The sequence below is a fragment of the Poecilia reticulata genome, linkage group LG17 (assembly GCF_000633615.1).
Source record: "Poecilia reticulata strain Guanapo linkage group LG17, Guppy_female_1.0+MT, whole genome shotgun sequence".
NCBI classification, from domain to species: domain Eukaryota; kingdom Metazoa; phylum Chordata; class Actinopteri; order Cyprinodontiformes; family Poeciliidae; genus Poecilia; species Poecilia reticulata.
Window position 1 is genome coordinate 6702047 of NC_024347.1, and position 17928 is coordinate 6719974.

Genomic DNA, 17928 nt, shown 5'->3' on the forward strand with positions numbered 1-17928 from the left:
ACAAAAAAAAGTCTGTGTGAACCTAAATTGGAATCAGCAGGTTGGGCTTTTTAAAGATTAGTGATCAGCCAGAAAATGGCAATGGTTCACTATTAAAAATTTGGTAACTTTTTGCTTTGTAAACGGCTCGTGTAGCTTAGTAGCTTAGTTATACTACTACTTTTTCTTGTAGAAAATATAAGATCAAAGGCCTTGCTTAGCAAGAACTGAACAACGCTCCAACACAACGGATAAAAAAATTGGGAGATTCTGCCTATAGAAGAATTGTAAGAACTTCAAGAAAATTGCTTGTAATTAACATCCACAGAATTACTGCAAACTGGGATGTTAGTCCTCTGCTTCACTCTGTATTCCTATAAAACAAGCAGACCGTCTTACCATTTTCAGTCTGCCGTGTAATAAACTCCAAAGAGGTCTGTTGAAGCACCAATTATGTGGTGAGTTCAAGACTGGATTTGTCGAAGCACCGTGCAGACGTTTTATGGGATTGTATCTTTTTATTCCACTGTTTATTCCAAAGTGTTAATTAACTGTTTTGGTTATATTCAAGAGATGGATTTAACTTTGGGAGCATTATTCATTGTCATGTTTACTTTTTCTTGAGGTTCTCTTTGTAATTGATGTTTCTGTGGCATAATGTACAAGCGCTGATGGAGTGCCATGTGGTGCCGCTGACGAAGAATCACTACAAACATTGAAAACACGAGCAAAGAAAGAAAACATTTCCTTCCTTTTAACAACCAAATTGGAAAATTTAACTGAGCACAGAAGAAACAACCAAACACCAACCATGAATCTTATCATTTCATCCTCATTTCTCCCATAATAGCTTTTTCAGAAGTGTATGATCCATACTAGTTTACAACCTCCATTTCCTGTTTATTACAGCCATATGTAGCATCAACATCAGATGAAATTATGCTCTGTGTAGACTGGTTGAATTTTAGGGACGCACCGATCCACTTTTATTTACTTTTGACACAATACCAATATCTGAGTTTTAGTATCAATTGATATTGATCCGACACAGAAAAACTGCTGAATTGACTTAAGATGTTTCTGTTTTTTAAACCCAGACATAAATGTATTGAAGTACTGATTAATTTCTTAACTCTGCATCAGTTCTGCATCAGTACAATACATACACCAATAACTTCATAAGTTTGGTCAAATATGTAAAAATAACAACTAATTTGTTCAGTCAGTACAATTAGGAGTAGAACTGCCAATGTAAAATAAGTAAATAAGCTGAAACTGACAATGGGTTGACTATTTTGGTTGAATATGCAAAAATAAAAGGCAACATTCTTGTAATGGACCCTGGTGTATGCCCTGCCTCTCGCACAAAAAGAACAGTGTTGGTATAAAATTTGGTGGGACTTTTGTATTCTTTTCCTAAACTAACGGTGTCAGATGAAAATCCAGCCGTACTGTACATGGGAGACTTTGGAGATCAAATACTTCTCATGGCTTTCATCACCTCTTGTTAGCCAAGAGTGAAGTGCATCCGACAGCTCTTACGCCTTAGAGTAGCTTACTTCCAACAGTGCTACTTTATGTCAAAAGCCACAGTGGCGCTAAAAGCCTCAGAGAGTCACTGAAGAGACCACACATACTGTACAGCTGACGGGACCGGCTCCTCATTCGCCTCTTAATGGAAGTCTTTGTGTTCGTCAGCAACCCCTTTAAGAGTTTTCTTTGGGTTTGAACCTGAGCATAGTAACAGTTTGAGTCTCAAAACACGGGTTTTCATCTCTGAGTGGCCGTGTTAATGGAATTGACTCATAATAGCTCCCTGTTCTTAGCGCTTTGAAAACTGCTAATGAATCGCATGTGTTGGTGGTGTGTGTGCGTGCGTGTGCATGTGTTTGTAAGGTACAGTAGAGCAGTGTGGTGTTGGCAGTAGGTGGTCTGGCCTGACTGTTGGTATGTGTGTGTGCGTGTGTGGGGGTGTGCACACGTGTGTGTGTGTTATGTTGTAAAAGGGGTGGTCTTCTTTCTGATCCTTTTACAGGTTACTGTATGTATGTGGTGGTTCTTAATGCCACACTGGAGTTCAAATGTTGGTGCCTCTCTTAGAGCCTCACATCATGCCGGTGCTGCTTAAGAGCTGGCATCACATCACAGGTTCTGCACACTTTGGCTGGTTTGATCCACTTAGGATGCCTTTCCTGCAAAACTTTATTCCGTGTTAGCAGAACTCTGCATTGTCTCTACATTCCCTGTAGAAGCTGTGTAACACAATAAAGATGCCTTGTGCAAAATAAAAGTTGTATGTTGTTTCTGTCAGCTGTAGAGGCAGATCTCTGTAAGACTCTTAAGATTCACAAATCACATTCCTGCAACCTGCAGTCTGATTCCAGTCTGATACTGTGCTAAAGTCAGCATTAAAGCAGCTTAGTCAGTTCAGTGTTGCATTACCTTTCATTAATCCTAATCCTTAATTATTTTGAGCCTGTAGTATCACAAAACGAATGGTGAATTTTTACTCTTAAAGACCTTTAATTGCAGGTCAAATGGGAGCCAGTTCTGTGGATTCTGCCTCTTTCTGCCCTGCTCTTCAGAAATTCTTGTGGTACATTCAAACAGTAGTTTTTAAAACTTTGAAACATTCAGACATTTTTTGCATTAAACAGTTAATTGACATAGAAGTTGATTGATTTTTACAGTGAACTACCTGTTGGTTACCAGCTATGAAGCACATTGAAAAATAGATGAAGTGAAACAGGTAGATTCATTAAAAGTGGTGAATAATAGCACAACAAAGGTTTGAATAAGCAGCTAGCATTATGCTGAATTATAAGTGGCTTTATCTTGATTTTTTTTTTCTTCTTCATTAAGTGTTTTTGATTACTGTTAAACTGTTGAAGCCACTGCAGGGATAACAGGAGACTTTCATGTTATGGGGTGCTATGCAAATACTTGATGATATTATTATTATTTTTGTTTAAAATATGTGAAATCTTGCCAACTGTCTTGGTGACCTCTCCTGTTTTAGTTAAAACTACAGTTTTCCCTTCTGGAAAATTATGTAGTTTTAAGCCAGTAGGAGACACAGTGTCAAAACCTTAAACTGCTGCTGCACAAGTTACTCAACAGGTTGTTGCTAGGCAACCAATGAGTGAGTAAGTGGATGCCACCGACATGACATTGGCTGTGGGAAGTTGAGCAGTTAAGGCAGTTTCCCCTGCCTACATCGCCCAGAATGCTGTGCAGTTCTGCACTGATGTTCAATGAAATTATTGAATATTCTATCAGGCGTATTATCTATTGAAATTAATTACATGCCTATCATAATTACTGATTTGTTGTCTATGAAGTGTTGCTTTTGATTGACAGTCACTTCTGGGTCATGTGGACATGATGCATGTTAAAAGCAAAGACTAATTTTACATACCGCAAGTCACGACTGAAGCAACAATATGCTGAACAAATGAAAAACATGGAAGATAATAACTACAAAAGCTACAGAAACATGAGAAATGATCCCATGCCCTGCCTGTTATAACTGTCTTGCTTCAAAATAATTGACTTTGAACCGCAATGTTAAAGTCTGTTTGTCTAAACTAATTATTTAACTTGACATGTAAAAATTGTGCAGAGAATCTTCTGGTTTTAATAAGCACTTTCTAAACAAAACTTGTCATATTTATATGGTCAGTTCCTTATGTAAAGTTGGACATTCTTAATGTTTTTAGGGGTTTGCATCAAACAAGAACAGCATGTGAAGACAAAGTCTTATTCCAACAGCAGTTTATCAGTCTTAGTTCTGCACTACATTCCCCATTGTTTTTTTTTTTAAATTTGTTGTACTTTATTTGTTTCCTTGTTTCAATCCCACTTGTGAATCTTAATTTTCCACCATCAATTAAAGAGAAATTCAGAAAAAATGCAGAATTGTTGTCCCTGCATTTATGTGTAATGAATAACTTCTACATAAAGTGATTCTTATGCAATAGAGAATCACACACTTTTCTCTTTTACACAACAGAAATAAACACAAACCTCATTGTAAATTGATGAAAGGATTTTTTTTTTCCATCTTGCCTCTTGGGGCCTCTCCTTTACGACTGTGTCATGAAGGTTTTCCTGAGGATGTTCACACTGCGTTCTGCTGGAAGAAGCTTTCATGTTTCTTTGAGATGGTATCAGTTAGCCGGTTGAGTCATTCTGGGCTGTGCTTTCTTTAAACTGATTACTTTTCCTTGAATGGAAATGAAATACTGATCATACATTCATTGGAAGAGGATGCAAAGTACAGAGTTTACTTCCTTCCCATTTCCGTTTTTTTTGTCATAATTCTTCCTTCATCCTTTGTTCCCAAAAAGTAGAGATTTCTGAGCGCTGCCTGGAAGTTATCCATCATGTTTAAGTGGACGTGGATGAGTCACCCTGTGAACTGTTACATTTACTGCACATTCCTTTACTGCTGTTGTTTGAAGTTATTGAGCTCTTCATTATTGAGGTTGGATAACCTTTTTCTACAAATATAAAAATTTGCGGAAATATTGTTATCCGATAACTACTGCTGTTATGGCCGATAACTGATATTTCCGTGTTGTATATTTTCCTTTCACTTTCAGCACTGTGTAAAGGTGACCAAGCCACCTACATTCTGCTTTAAACCTGCACTGCATCGCCATCACTGTCATGATTGAACAAATACATAAACAAGATGGAAATAAACATAAATCCTTACATCGGCCCAGTTTTACTTCTTGGACCGATACCGATATGTTAAAAAGTGACTAACGTCGGCTGATACCGATGTAGACTGATACATCTCTATAAAAAAATACTCTGATGATAATCATGATGAATACGCTACAGTAATGAACATGAGCAAAAGGCTGTTATTCATCAAAGATTTGTTGAACTTTCTAAGCAATAGCTTTATTATAGCTTGTAAATTATGATGACAAAAATGCATATCTCCTAAAACATTAGCATGAGTAGAGCTTAATAGTTTTACTATATATTGTTATGAGAATAATATCATTAACTTCTGGCTCGTTATATTCTCTTGTGCTCCCGGATTCAATGATTCCATGAGTGGAAACAAAAGCCACACAGAGATGACGGCGTCACAATAATCAGCTTTTATTTGAGACAGATGCATACTATCCCCAGAAAAGCACATCACATGACATCAGAAAAAGTATAAATTCACATTGACAACAGACACTTAAAACACACTAAAACAGACATCCATTTACCTGAGACAAATGGAAAAGAAGAAGAAGGAAAGAAAGACAAGCAAAGACGTCTTTGGAGAAATTGCAAAGAGCAAAATCTAATTTGTTACTCCTGTGTACAAAGTTTTTATAGTAAAGGCATATTCTTGTTTATAATTTATTCAAATAAGGCGTATATTTGCTCATCCAACCAGGAGCTGTCTCTGACCCTCTCTCTATCTCCTTGCTATTTGTTCCCACGATCTATAGCCATTTGTCCCCATTTTATCTAAATACAGTGGAAGCAGAAACTCTCCTGAACTCCTGCTGTTTTATGGCTTTTCACGGATCTGTGTGAAAAGCTGGAACTTCTCCTGATTGTTTGCCACTCAGACAAAGGGCAGATGAAAGATTTTAGCAAACGATCTGCTGTAACTACAGGTAAAATAAAGGTCAACAGGCCAGAATGTTATTAATTTTTAAAACTATAATTAGGCTATTTCAATCAAGACATGTTACGTTTTAAAACTAGCATATTTAAATTTATTTTCTTAACAATATCCACTACTATCATTGGTGTATTGCATTAAGTAGAAAATGACCTCGAGCCCTTACTGAGGTCTCATCCTGAGGGGCTGATGTCCAACAACCTCAAACTATCCACAGCATGCCGGCAAACTGCAGCAGATTTTATACAACATTTTAGTCAGCCCATGTTTTTTAAAGAGAAACTGTGGAGGGAGCCTATACTTGAAGCTTCCAGTTTCCTTCTAAGTAGTAGGTTTGGAAAATGTGATGTTTCAAGAAGGCATTTGCAGAGAGTTACAAATGTGTGTGTTATTTATTTATTTTTTTTATGAGAAACTTCAGCCAAACAACAGTAGAAATAACCCAGACAGTAAAACCTGTGATCCAGCAGCAAGTGGACGGAGTGATGTGTCCGGGCTTGTTGTTCCTAGCTGGTCTGGTAATGATTAACAGGAAGTGGAACCACAGTCCAGACTGTCGTGCTTTGCTTTCATAAATGCATCAACCTCCTAAAGTGGATCTCCTATCAATCCTCGCATCTTCACCTTATTAAAGGCTTTAATCTACTCTGGCTCAGTCTGGTTTATTTTTAATCTTTGTGTGTTGGATCCAGGTTTATGACTTGAGTTTCCACCTTGGCTGCTTGTGTTTGTGGAGTAGGTGCTGGTGCTTCACAGAAACAGGAAATGGAAGGGTCCTGGCACTGGTTGAGTCAACCTCACTGTTAAATACTTTTACAACCCATCACCTCAATGATGCGGCCACATCATGTACTGGCATGACATCAGAAGAAGTCTGAACTGCTACAAAGAGTTTCTGTACTTACAGAAGCTGCTGCAGGAGCTCATGAGTAGCTGATATCCCAGCTAGGTTTGCGTGCAGAAATGAAACAAATATATAGCTACTATCCAAATGGGTTGAAAAACTTCTGACCTGACCATTTTCTTTACTTTGTGTTTGTTTAATTCCACCTTGGTGTGACATGCGAGATGTCCCACATTCTCCACAGCCACAATAAAGCTTTGCTTTGTTGTTCTTGTTACAGTGTTGTACTTATCAAGATGTCTTCTAAAGCTCCGAGTGCCAATAACCTGAACCAGGCCCGGCAGACCGTACAGCAGCTGAGACTAGAGGCGAGAATTGAGAGGATAAAGGTAAACCACAGAACAAACGTCTTCATTGGCTGAGACTGTCCAACCTTGCTGCTGTCTGTTTTCCTTTCCACTTCCTACCTTACCCCCAATACACACCACTTAAGTCAGACATTTTCATGCTACGATCAGATGTTAAGCTGACGCTAAAGACTCCAACTCCTGATAGCGAATATTCACGTGAGAGTATGTACTGGAAATCCCGCCAATGTAAACACGAGCCAGTACGGGAGTAAACGCAAAGCTGCTCGAACAAAATGCGCTATTTTATTTTTTTGTTAGTAAAAAGATTTTAGTTTGTATTTTCTCTCAAAGCGGATGTGTGTTGCTTTACCCCGTAGCACTCATGACATTGCACCAAAACAGACCTCAGGTTTATCTTGGTCAGACAGTCGGATCAAGGAATTGTGAACGATCTGCAAGCAGGGTTGCAACTACATATTATTCAGGTGGATGCGAAAACTATCATTAGTCAGATCAGTAGCTAGCTTCAGAATGCATATAGCTTCCTGTGACAATGGACTAGCCACCACTGGATGCCCTACAGTCTTAATATTGGTACTAATACTGTGCCATAACTGAGAACCCAACCTGTGATCAGTTCTCAAAAAGCAGTCGGGAGAAACAGAAAGCCAACAAGCTGGGACTAACTCTGAGGCCAGACAGGGAAATAATGGGTCACCATCACTCTGGATTTGACCCAAAAGTTTCCAGCAGGTCAGACAGAATCACACAAGTCAGATAGAAGAATAAACATGTAAACGTGAAGATTTCAAAAACCAAATAAACACAATATCTGAGTCCACAAAATATTTAACAGTGATCATAAATAAGTACTTTTTGTATTATATATTACCATTTATCAAGACATATAAACAAAATACTCTAGTATTTGAACTATCCCTTTAGTTGGTGAAGAAGACTGTAACCCTGTACGGGTTAGTCAGTGTTATTATGTAGGAGGTCTTGACCACATGACTTTGAATTGGTGTCTGATAAGAACACCAGAAACACTGGCTTTAGACACTGCAGAACACTGGACTGCTATTTCACCTTAACATTTCTCATGTCTGACTCACTCAGACAAGATGCAGATGTTAAACAGTTAATATTATATCTATGGAGACCCAGACCCACTGCAAATTAGCAGCCATTATCTGCTCACATCGCACTGTTTAGATTTATTTGTATGTTTTAATTTTAATCACATTTTATTTACATGTCAGAAAGAAATGATTGTGAAAAAAATGATATTGAGAAAATAATTTTCTGGACATATATAGTTCTTGGCACTTTGATATTTGTTTCCCAAATTTAAATTACAAGACTGTGTGAAATGCTGTCAGGAAGTTTCACAGTTGGACAACTGTTCAAAAGCAGACAGGATGTTATGCAGAGACAAAACACAATGAGGTAAGGGATTGCGTAAAAAACCTCAGAACAACGTGCAAGACTTCAGAGTCCACACGCCACACCTCGAACAGTGCCAGGGTCTCTGGGTTAAGGCCAAATAAGAGGAGGAGGAACCCACTTCTGTTTTGCCGTTTTATAAGAGACCAAGACTTTTAGGAACAATGTTCCAATGAACCACACTGGATGGTGGGTTTTTCCAAATCGGCGATCCAGATGCGTTGGTGCGCTGAACATCTCCAAATGTATGATCTAAAAGCGTGGTGTTTTTGTTTCCTGTTTTTATTTTTCTCCAGATTTCCCAAGCCTCCGCGGACATTGTGAAGTACTGCAACCAGCATCAGAAATCCGACCCCCTCATCATGGGCATCCCTGCTTCAGAAAACCCCTTCAAGGAGAAGAAACCCTGCACTGTATTGTAGTGGAAGCCCTCTAGCCTTGTCTATTTTTCTTCTGCTTATCAATGTTGCTGTATTGTTCATTTTGGGAGGGGTGAGAGAGGATCTGTGATCATATCATTAGGTGTTTTAACAGTCGGTGTAGAATGCCGTGCAGTGACTCCCGTTTGCGGGATTTTGACCAAAACTACTGACCTGCTACTGTTCAGGGTGAACTTCAACCGCTTCAGAAATCTTTGTCTGCGTGGGTTTGATTGCATCTTAAAGTCACAAATTTATTTTCTAATTCTTCTACCAGTTAAAGCAGCATTCAGTGATGGGTTTGCTCTTTCAGTGTTTATCCAATTGTGTCTCCAGTGGGCAGTGACTGTTATTTGCCTCTCTGGTTTGCCTTAAATGAACGCCAACAACCAAAGTCTCCCAGCTGGCCTTTTCTATAAAAGCCTTTTTTTCACATGATTGAGAGCCACTGCAGCAGTTTTTCACATGGAAGTGCAGCTTGTGCCACTGAATTATTGGGATCAAAATTTCCAAATGTTGCCATGATGTATTTTATTGAGAAAGAAGCAGGTAGTATTAAATCAAAGTACATGAAAACAGTAGTATCATACAGCCAGTCACATGTCCAACTGACTAATGACAATCCACATTCCATTGAATATCCTGTTAGCATTTTTGTTAGTTTGATAAATTTTACATCGTCTTTAAATCATTTAATAAAAAAAATTGAGGCAGATATATTCTCCATGTTGAATGCATTTTAAATCCATTCATCTTGCCATGTTTTTGGGGAAAGTCTCCTGCTTATGAAAACACTGAATTAATCTCAAATTAACAATTTTTTAAACTCTGGAACTATGGGGATTTTTTTTTTATCCCCATTGGATTCTACCTCCAATGTGAACTAACCCTTTGTGTTGAAACCGGAACTACTGTAGTCATAACCTCCTTTATGGGTAGAGATGCCAGTTTCCAATTAAAACGTCTGATTTGCAGCCTCTTTTTAAAAACTATAATTGAAAAAATAAAATAAAAAGTATACACACAAACAGATTCCACTCACCAACACTCGGATGTCAGATGGGAAATTTCCCAAAATCTCGAGACCAAATGGGAGTTCAGTGCAAACAAACATGACCAACTGGGAAGAAGAAATGACGTTTTGTGGAATATATTTAACGAAGATGTTTGCCGTGTCCACCAGACTTTCTGGGGAGAAAAGATACCAGACTTTCTGGTTTCCAGTCAAATTGGAAATCTGGCTCATCTGTTGGTGCATCTATGTATCTATGCGCACACACACACACACACACACACACACACACACACACACACACACACACACACACACACACACACACACACACACACACACACACACACACACACACACACACACACACACACACACACTCTGGCTGAACAAAACTCAGCAAATGTTGCAAACCACTGTGAGCTCCACCTATCAACTCACAGCAAATAACTCCAGTAACATCAGAACTTTGAATGGTTGTACGAGGAGGTGAGAAAAGCTTTTACATTTATTCTACCAGATCTGTTATTGGTTGGGGTGGAGGTGGGGGGCTTTGGAGGTGGAGGGAGTTCAACATGCCTTATCTGCTGTGGTAAATGTAAATAGTAGGAATAAAATCAGCCTTTCATGTTTGCCTCTTATGAAAAATCATTTTACGTGTTGTATTTCCTTTAAAAAGATTTTAAAAAAGAAAATCTTTCATCTTTTCTTGTTGCCTTCTCCCTACGGACACCTGATGCTGATCCACTGTGGTCTCCTCTACATCTGTTTTTCTTACTTGCAGTCCATCGGCTCAGGATGTCGCTGTCGATGATGATTTGGGAACAAAAGCTTAAGAGCACAACCGCCATGTGTTGCTATGTTTTCATTCAATCTGTAACTCTTGTTGTTCCATTGAGATTAATTTAACTGTGACCAAATGCTTTTTTTCTGTTGGATAAATGTGTTTATTAATTTACCAACATTGGTATGGCGATTTGATGAAGCTCAATAAAGTGAAACATTCCTACAAGCATGACGCGTCACCTCTTAGTGGACTAATGATACAGGAAGCTGACTGGGGTCTCTTATGATGCAGGCCGGCTTGTTGGCACTCGGGTGAAGGTGTCAGCTTTGATTGCAGCAGCATAATCTCTCTCACTGAAATGTTTCAATCTTTAATATGATTCCATTTATTCAGCAGTGGGGAAAACATTCCAGATTTGTCCAACTGTTTCTAACAAACTCAACCCCTGCTGTCAGTAATCATTACTCAACCACAAGTTGACATGCACCAAATAAAAAGACACACATGTTTTTGCTATCTGATGTTAAAACTGACTAAACTTTTCTTGCTTTGTTAGACTTATGAAAAGTATTTGTTTTCTAATTCCACAATGAGAGAACATGTCAGACTTTAATTGACTTTAATTATTACATTCAATAATTATTAATAATTTAAACACCTGTGTTTAAATTAATGTAAAAAAAAACATTTAAACACTTAAATTTAAACACCAATTAATAATTAATTAGTTGACTTTACTTAACTTTTTAATTGTTCTTGTTCTCTCTGTGGTCTTATTCCGCTCTACCAGAAACAACCAATCAGAGTTCAGAGGAGGATCTTAATTCTGACTCACATTACACATTCTCGTGTTCACACTGCTCAGACCCTCCCCCTGACCCTCTGTTACACTACAGCTGGTTCACCATATCAGAGCCCATTATGAATGCTAAGACTAGTTAGCATGGCCACCAATGATGGAGGACGAACAGTTTTTCTGGAACGGTAAGTTGTTTCTCCACATTGCGTTCATGAGCGAATTGACAGCATTAAGCCCCTCCTCTTGGCTCTGATTGGTTCTTTCTGACCGGGAGCGCAGCATCCCTTCATAGTAGCACAGGAAGGAGCTCCGTCTCTCCACATATCTGTCTCAAACTGTCAGGATGATAGTTTTAACAAATTTAGTTTTAACTTTAAGCTGAGCTCACAGCTTGTCTGGAGGATTTGGTAGGGACTGATTCTGGTCCTGGAAAAATGCTGAATTATTTTATTTTATTTTTTGGCTGCATATTTTACATCATTATGCTGTTTCTAAAGACCAACTGACATATAATGTTCAGTTCACTATGTTTTTAACTTCAAATCAGGCCCACAGCACCACACATCATCCCCATAATTAACACTGGGCATGAGGAGCTTGTCCACAAATTCATCTGTTGTTTGACACCTGATCAGACCACATGTTGCCGTATAAATGTCTAAAGTTGCTTTTGGTGACCTTCAGGTGCCATTCTTTGCCACTCACTGTGTGTGTGTGTTTCAACATAACATGGCTCCTCCTCCAGCCCGGTGACTGAAAGTCATTAGCCTCTGTGTGTCGTCATATTTCTATTCCTCCAGCAAAACGCAAAGTCATTATCATAGGAAGCTCTCAGAAACTCTACCCTGCGTTTGTAAAGTTACTCAGTCGATGAATTTGTTTAATCAAAATGCTCCAAATGAGGTGATGCTACTGAAATGAAGATTTATTTTAAGACTTTATAAACATCTTGACCAGGAGTGTCTCAGCCTTTCTGTGGACCCACTTCCTGTCATTAGTGGTCTATTTCTGTCTAACTTGGGAGCAGGAGCTGTGGCCCTCTCACTGAGGCCCTCAGAAAACAGGGAATGCTGGAGCTAAATTTAGAACAGAGCCAAGGCCCAGTTTCCGCTCCTGGAGAGCAGAGGAACTATTTTTGCTCATCCTGGGAGTCCGCCGGGTTTCTCTGACCTTGTTTCTGTCCAGCTGGAGGCTGCACACACTGTGGTGTGTTCTGTCTTTACACAATGGGAAGATCATACAGGATCATACATACCACATTGTTAAAGCTGCACATGTAGTGCAGAGGATGCAGCGGTTCTCACACAAAGCAGCAGCAGCAGCAGTGGTGAAACGTTGATGCCTCCTTTATTAAAAATCAGCAGTTTTTTTGTTTTTTTCCCCCCACAAATGAGACGTGGTGATGCAGGATGAACCAGGTGTGTCTGCAGTGAGAAAACAGGAGGAAAGAAAACAACTAAAAATAACACAAGTGGAATAAACTTTACATTAGTTCAAAAATTCTATACAAAAATTCTACTTGAAGTAATAATGTAAAAACTTTAAGTTGGGGCAACTTTAAAAAAAATCTTTTAACTAATCACTTTTAATCTAATACAGTTAACTAAAGACTTGATAAGTGTTGTAGCAATAACTCTTAAGTGTTTAGTTAAAGTTATTTAACAAACTGAGTCAACGCAACAAGTAGTCAAGCTGAGTCAGCATTTTTCTTTACAGTGCATAGTTACAGCTTTAAATTAGAAATGTGAGCAAAACTTTGTCAATCTTCTGCTACTGTAAAAAAAACAACACATTTTCACCATTATAGTGTTTCCATTAAATAAGAAATAAAATGAAAATCACACGTGAATAAGTTTGTTCATGCGATAAGTCATTAAAAAACTTTTCTTGCTAAGGTGCAAGGAACAGTGAAACATAGGTAGGAAAAAGAGACGCAAACACGACTTTAAGATTATAAAAGACAAGCTCATCACGTAGAGGTGTTTTTTTTTTTGTTTGTTGTTCCATATAGAGATTTCCAATATTTCAGTGAGGAGAAATAAAGTTTAAATTGGTCAAAAAATCAGAACAAGGGGTAGAACCTCTCTTCTTACAGCAGCGTAGATGATATTTAGCAAGCAAGAAATCAATATTTATCACATCAGATATTTGGCTCTTGAGGTCATCAACATATAATATATGAGTTATGGTAATCTCTTGGATGTCCTCAATTCTAAATGACAACCAGCTCTGAATGTCTCTCCAGAGTTTACAAGAGAAGGGACAAGAAAAAATGAGCAACCGGATGTTCCCACTGGCACAAACCATGTTTGTGCCAGTGGAGTTGGAGGATGATGTTTTTTTAATAAATTATCACATGAACAAACTTATTCAAGTGTGATATTAATTTTATTTTGTTTTTTTTTTTACATTTGTGGAATAATGACAAAGATTTCTGTACATTTGTAACAGAAACACAGCTGGTGAGAACAATGCTAAATAAGCCCTGAACACTCAGTGGCCTAGTGTAAGCCCGGTCCAAACAGCCTGAATGTTGGGCACCGGCACTCTCTCTGCCTGCCAGTGGGGGCCTCCGGTCCCGCCGTGAAAAGCTTTCCTGGTTCTGGTGTCAGTGTGTTGGAATGTGCTGCGCTGGGACAGAAGAGGGTGTGTGTGCGTGCGTGTGTGTGGGTGTGTGTATTGGGGCAGGCTGAAGAGGTTCGGCTATCTAGTCCCTTCACTCTTTCACATCCCCACTATTACAAAGCCCAGGTAGCGTCTCAGTTTTACGCTCTGGGTGGTGACAGGAGGAGCTGCTGGCAGCAGCAGCCGCTGGGTGTTGCTCTGCTCCTGGTTCCTCTTTCAGGGAATGGGGATCTCTAGATGTGAAACTGTGGCCCCTCCTGAACCTCTGCCAGCATTTTATAGACTTTCCACTTACTCTGCAAAACTGAGCTGGCCCTGGTCTGCTGGTGTGCTGAAACGACCAAACCAGAATGAAAGAAATAATTAGGGTTTATTTTACTGCCTTGCAAAAAGATCAAGATCAAGGATGATTTCTTGTCATCATGTGCTCACACCAGTTTAGAAACATTTAACCGCAGCAGCTTGCAGATAAATTCAGGAGCAGTATCTGGCTTAAGATAGAAAGATTTAGTTTTGCAACAAGATTTAAAAAAAAATACAAAAAAAACTTGTTATAATAAGATTTATATGTCATTTAAACCAAAATACCTTCTCTTATAAAGATCAAAGGTTGTAACAGTAAAACAGAAACATGTCTTGGGATTTTTAAATGTTGTCTACAGGAAACTGTGAGATGAATTGGAATCCTTTCTGACTTTTTAATAAGTTGTGATCTGGCAGAGGAGCATATTTTTATGTCTTGTCATGAAATGTTCTCATTACAAGGCCATACTAATCCCAAATTTATTTTATATCTGACAGTTAAATGCTTCACTAGCCTGGGGACAAAACTTTAATTATTATTTTTTTTATTATTATTATTTTATTATTATTTTTTATTAATTAATTACATGAATTTTGACATGTCAACAGTTTTTGCACAATTAATCAATTAACTCGTTTCTGGTTCCCCTGTAAATCCAAGCAACTTCTGCAAACCAACCTGATGGGAAATGTTGCTGTTTTCAAGTTGTAGTTTAAATTAGTTAGCTTATTAGCAAAGCTACATGTATATTTATACAATAATTTAGCAGCAAAAAGGGTTTCTGAATTGAAAATATTGCTTATTCTGTTGACATGTGATTTTTGATTAAAATTTGATTAATTGTGGTTAATTAATTACAAACCTTGCAATGAACTCGATTTAAAATTTTAATCGAGTCCCGTTACCCGTTCACACATACTGGAATTTTGTTTGGCTAAAAATAAAACACACCACTGTGGTGTGAACCACCTGAGTAATCAATCAATCAATCAATCAATCAATCAATCAATCAATCAATCAATCAATCAATCAATCAATCAATCAATCAATCAATCAATCCAAAGTCATAAAAACATCATCAGTCACCAACTGAGAAACCAGGAACAAACATCACATTTTGTTTAGTGCCATCACCAAAATCATCATTACACATGAAATATGTTGGTTAATATTTAATATAATAAATGTTTAATTTATTATAGTTCAAAATCAACTCTAACCAGGTGGGGTTTTATTCTAGATTTAAAAGAATTCAGTGTTTCTGCTGTTTTGCAGTTTTATGGAAGTTTGCTCCAGATTTGTGGTGCATAGAAGCTGAATGCAGCTTCTCCATGTCTGGTTCCGGTTCAACCCTTGAACTCTTCCACATTTTTGCGAGTAACTTTTTGTAACACGAGGCTTAAAATAACCTTCAGCCTCCAATCACAACAATACTGTGTTACATCAGAGAGCGTCACACCCTCCCAGTCACAGGACAGGTGACCTTTCACTTAGAGCCAACCGACACCATGGAGCCCTGAGGAGCGGCTGGAAGGCAGAGAAACACTTTGAGTCACACATTCCTGAAAAGCCTTAAGGATTTTCTAATGATTTCTAAAGGCCAGAATTAGAGGGGCAGTAAATGTCTGTAGGCTGGAGGGAAAGTAATGAAGACTTTATGTTCAATCAGATAAATGCACAAATGGTGGCTTTATGCAGTACACCAAAAATTAAAGAATATTATATCCATGAAGGCAGGAAAATAGCAACTGCTAAATAGACTTCTTTTATTGTACTTTTTATGCTAAGAGCTCCTTGTGGGTTTTGGAAAATGTAGTGAGGCAGAGTGGAAACCGAGGAAGGAAACTGAAGTAAAAACCTTCTAATATTTCCTGTAAAATGTATTTAAAAAATATGTATTTTTTTCTGGTGATGAATAACTTAGAACATTCATTTCCACTTAATATCACATACAGACATATCAGCTCAGTGGCAAATGATAAGAACTCTATTACTCAGCATTCTGAAAGAGGCTCGCTGTTTTCAAACTCCAGACATTTCATTTAGTTCTACTGACTGTTAAAGAGATCAGCAGAACTAAAAAAGATCCTGGCACTTTGTGAGTCCGGTGAGGGATTTTAAAAAAAGTCCAAAAATAGTGGATATTTAAAACTTTCAGAACTGTCAACATGCTCTGGTCTGGCTGACCACGGCCTAGTCAAAGCTCAGATAATGATGTAATTTGTTGAGGGGAGAATTGAAAGTGAGGAGTGGGACAGACTTTCTGCAGACTGGTTGGTAGATGGATACAAAAAGTCATCATGCTCATCTCTTGTGTCGCAGTGCGCTAGTTCTGTTTTTGATAAATGCACAATCAGTTATCAAATAAATAAATATATTTATTTATATAGATTTTTATACAAATAAAAATGCATATGTTTATGATATAAACTTGAACTTTTATTACATATGTGCATACAATCAAGAAACGTATGGACAACCCTGAGCATCCTCTTTATGAAACTTTCAGAAAAATAGAGCCTTCAGTCAGAGCCGTTTTCAAATTAGTTGTAATACAGACTGCTACAGGAGATCAACAAGAAGTTTCTCAACTTATTTCAGCTAAACTGTGTTAGGCCAGCTTTAGGAAGGGTTACAGTATAGTTGCATAATTGTCTTTCCCAGAGAAAGAATAGAAGAGAAATAATACATTAATGTTAAAATTTCTTTCTAAGGAACAGAAACTTTCCGTGGGGTGTGCAAACGTTTTAACATGACACAGCAAAAATTAATGCCTGATTAATGATTTTTTATAACCTGAAATTCTGCAAATCTTCCACTGGCTGCTTTCACATGACCTAGATTGTGAAACTCCGTTTCACCCTTTTGCCCAGATTATGACTTGGCACTTTCAGAGGAGGTTGCCTGCCTTACATCAGCCGAGTGACGTCACCAGCTGCCAGCTTCTGGAAGATCACCTGCTGGTGTGATCATGTGACTGCTGGATAAAGAGGGGGAGGAGGGGAGGCGTCAGCGGCTCAGAAGGGCTTACACAACGGCCTGCATGCCAGAAAACACCCACCGACTAAACCGTTTCTGCTCTGCTCTCTTCTGACCTGCAGCAGTTCAGGAGCCACCAACTCAAAACTCAAAGACGCTCAAATCTTAAGACAATCACAGCCTGACATCTCTGTTTTGCACTTTTCTTTAGAGAGTTGCTGAGCTGTTTGGATGAATGCGCTCGGTCCTGCTGACCGCGGCAGAAGCCTGAGCAGCGGGCGGGTTGGGCCGGTCATTGTTCCGTTTAGGCCAGGCGTGGCACCGGGGCCACAGCGGGGCCGCAGTGGCCAGCCTGACCCCCTGCCATCCACACGTGACGCTCTCTTTCACTGCAGCTCAGCATTCAGCAAAAAAACTAAACAAAAAAAATCAACCCCACACATTTTACATTTTGTTTCCAAGAAGATTTTATTGACAGGAAAACATTTGTCTGGTATTCAAATCGTGCAAGTTTGTAAAAAATAATAACATAAATATGCATAAATATAATTAGAAATAACTTAAATTTGAACAAAAGAACTAGTTCACTTAGAAAAAATAAAACAACAACAAAAAAACAGCTGGTGTGTTGATAGATATAGAAGAAAAGGTAAACAAACAGAATGAAGGTTTTCCCTTTTGAAATCAGAACATCAACCTGAACATGAACGGCTGTGATGAATAAGTTAAACTGCAGCAGC

General features: G+C 38.4%; 1 protein-coding gene across 2 annotated transcripts in view; it reads left to right on the forward strand.

Moving 5' to 3' along the window:
- The window catches only part of gng12a (guanine nucleotide binding protein (G protein), gamma 12a), a 34425-nt gene extending 23718 nt beyond the window's left edge, over positions 1 to 10707 (forward strand). For both annotated transcript variants that reach the window (XM_008433378.2, XM_008433379.2), the window contains exons 2-3: positions 6748 to 6856; positions 8560 to 10707. In XM_008433378.2, coding sequence (XP_008431600.1) covers positions 6764 to 6856; positions 8560 to 8685 — 219 coding nt within the window. In that variant the 5' untranslated portion in view covers positions 6748 to 6763 and the 3' untranslated portion in view covers positions 8686 to 10707. The remainder of the gene's footprint in view (positions 1 to 6747; positions 6857 to 8559) is intronic.
- The last annotated feature ends 7221 nt before the right edge of the window (positions 10708 to 17928 follow it).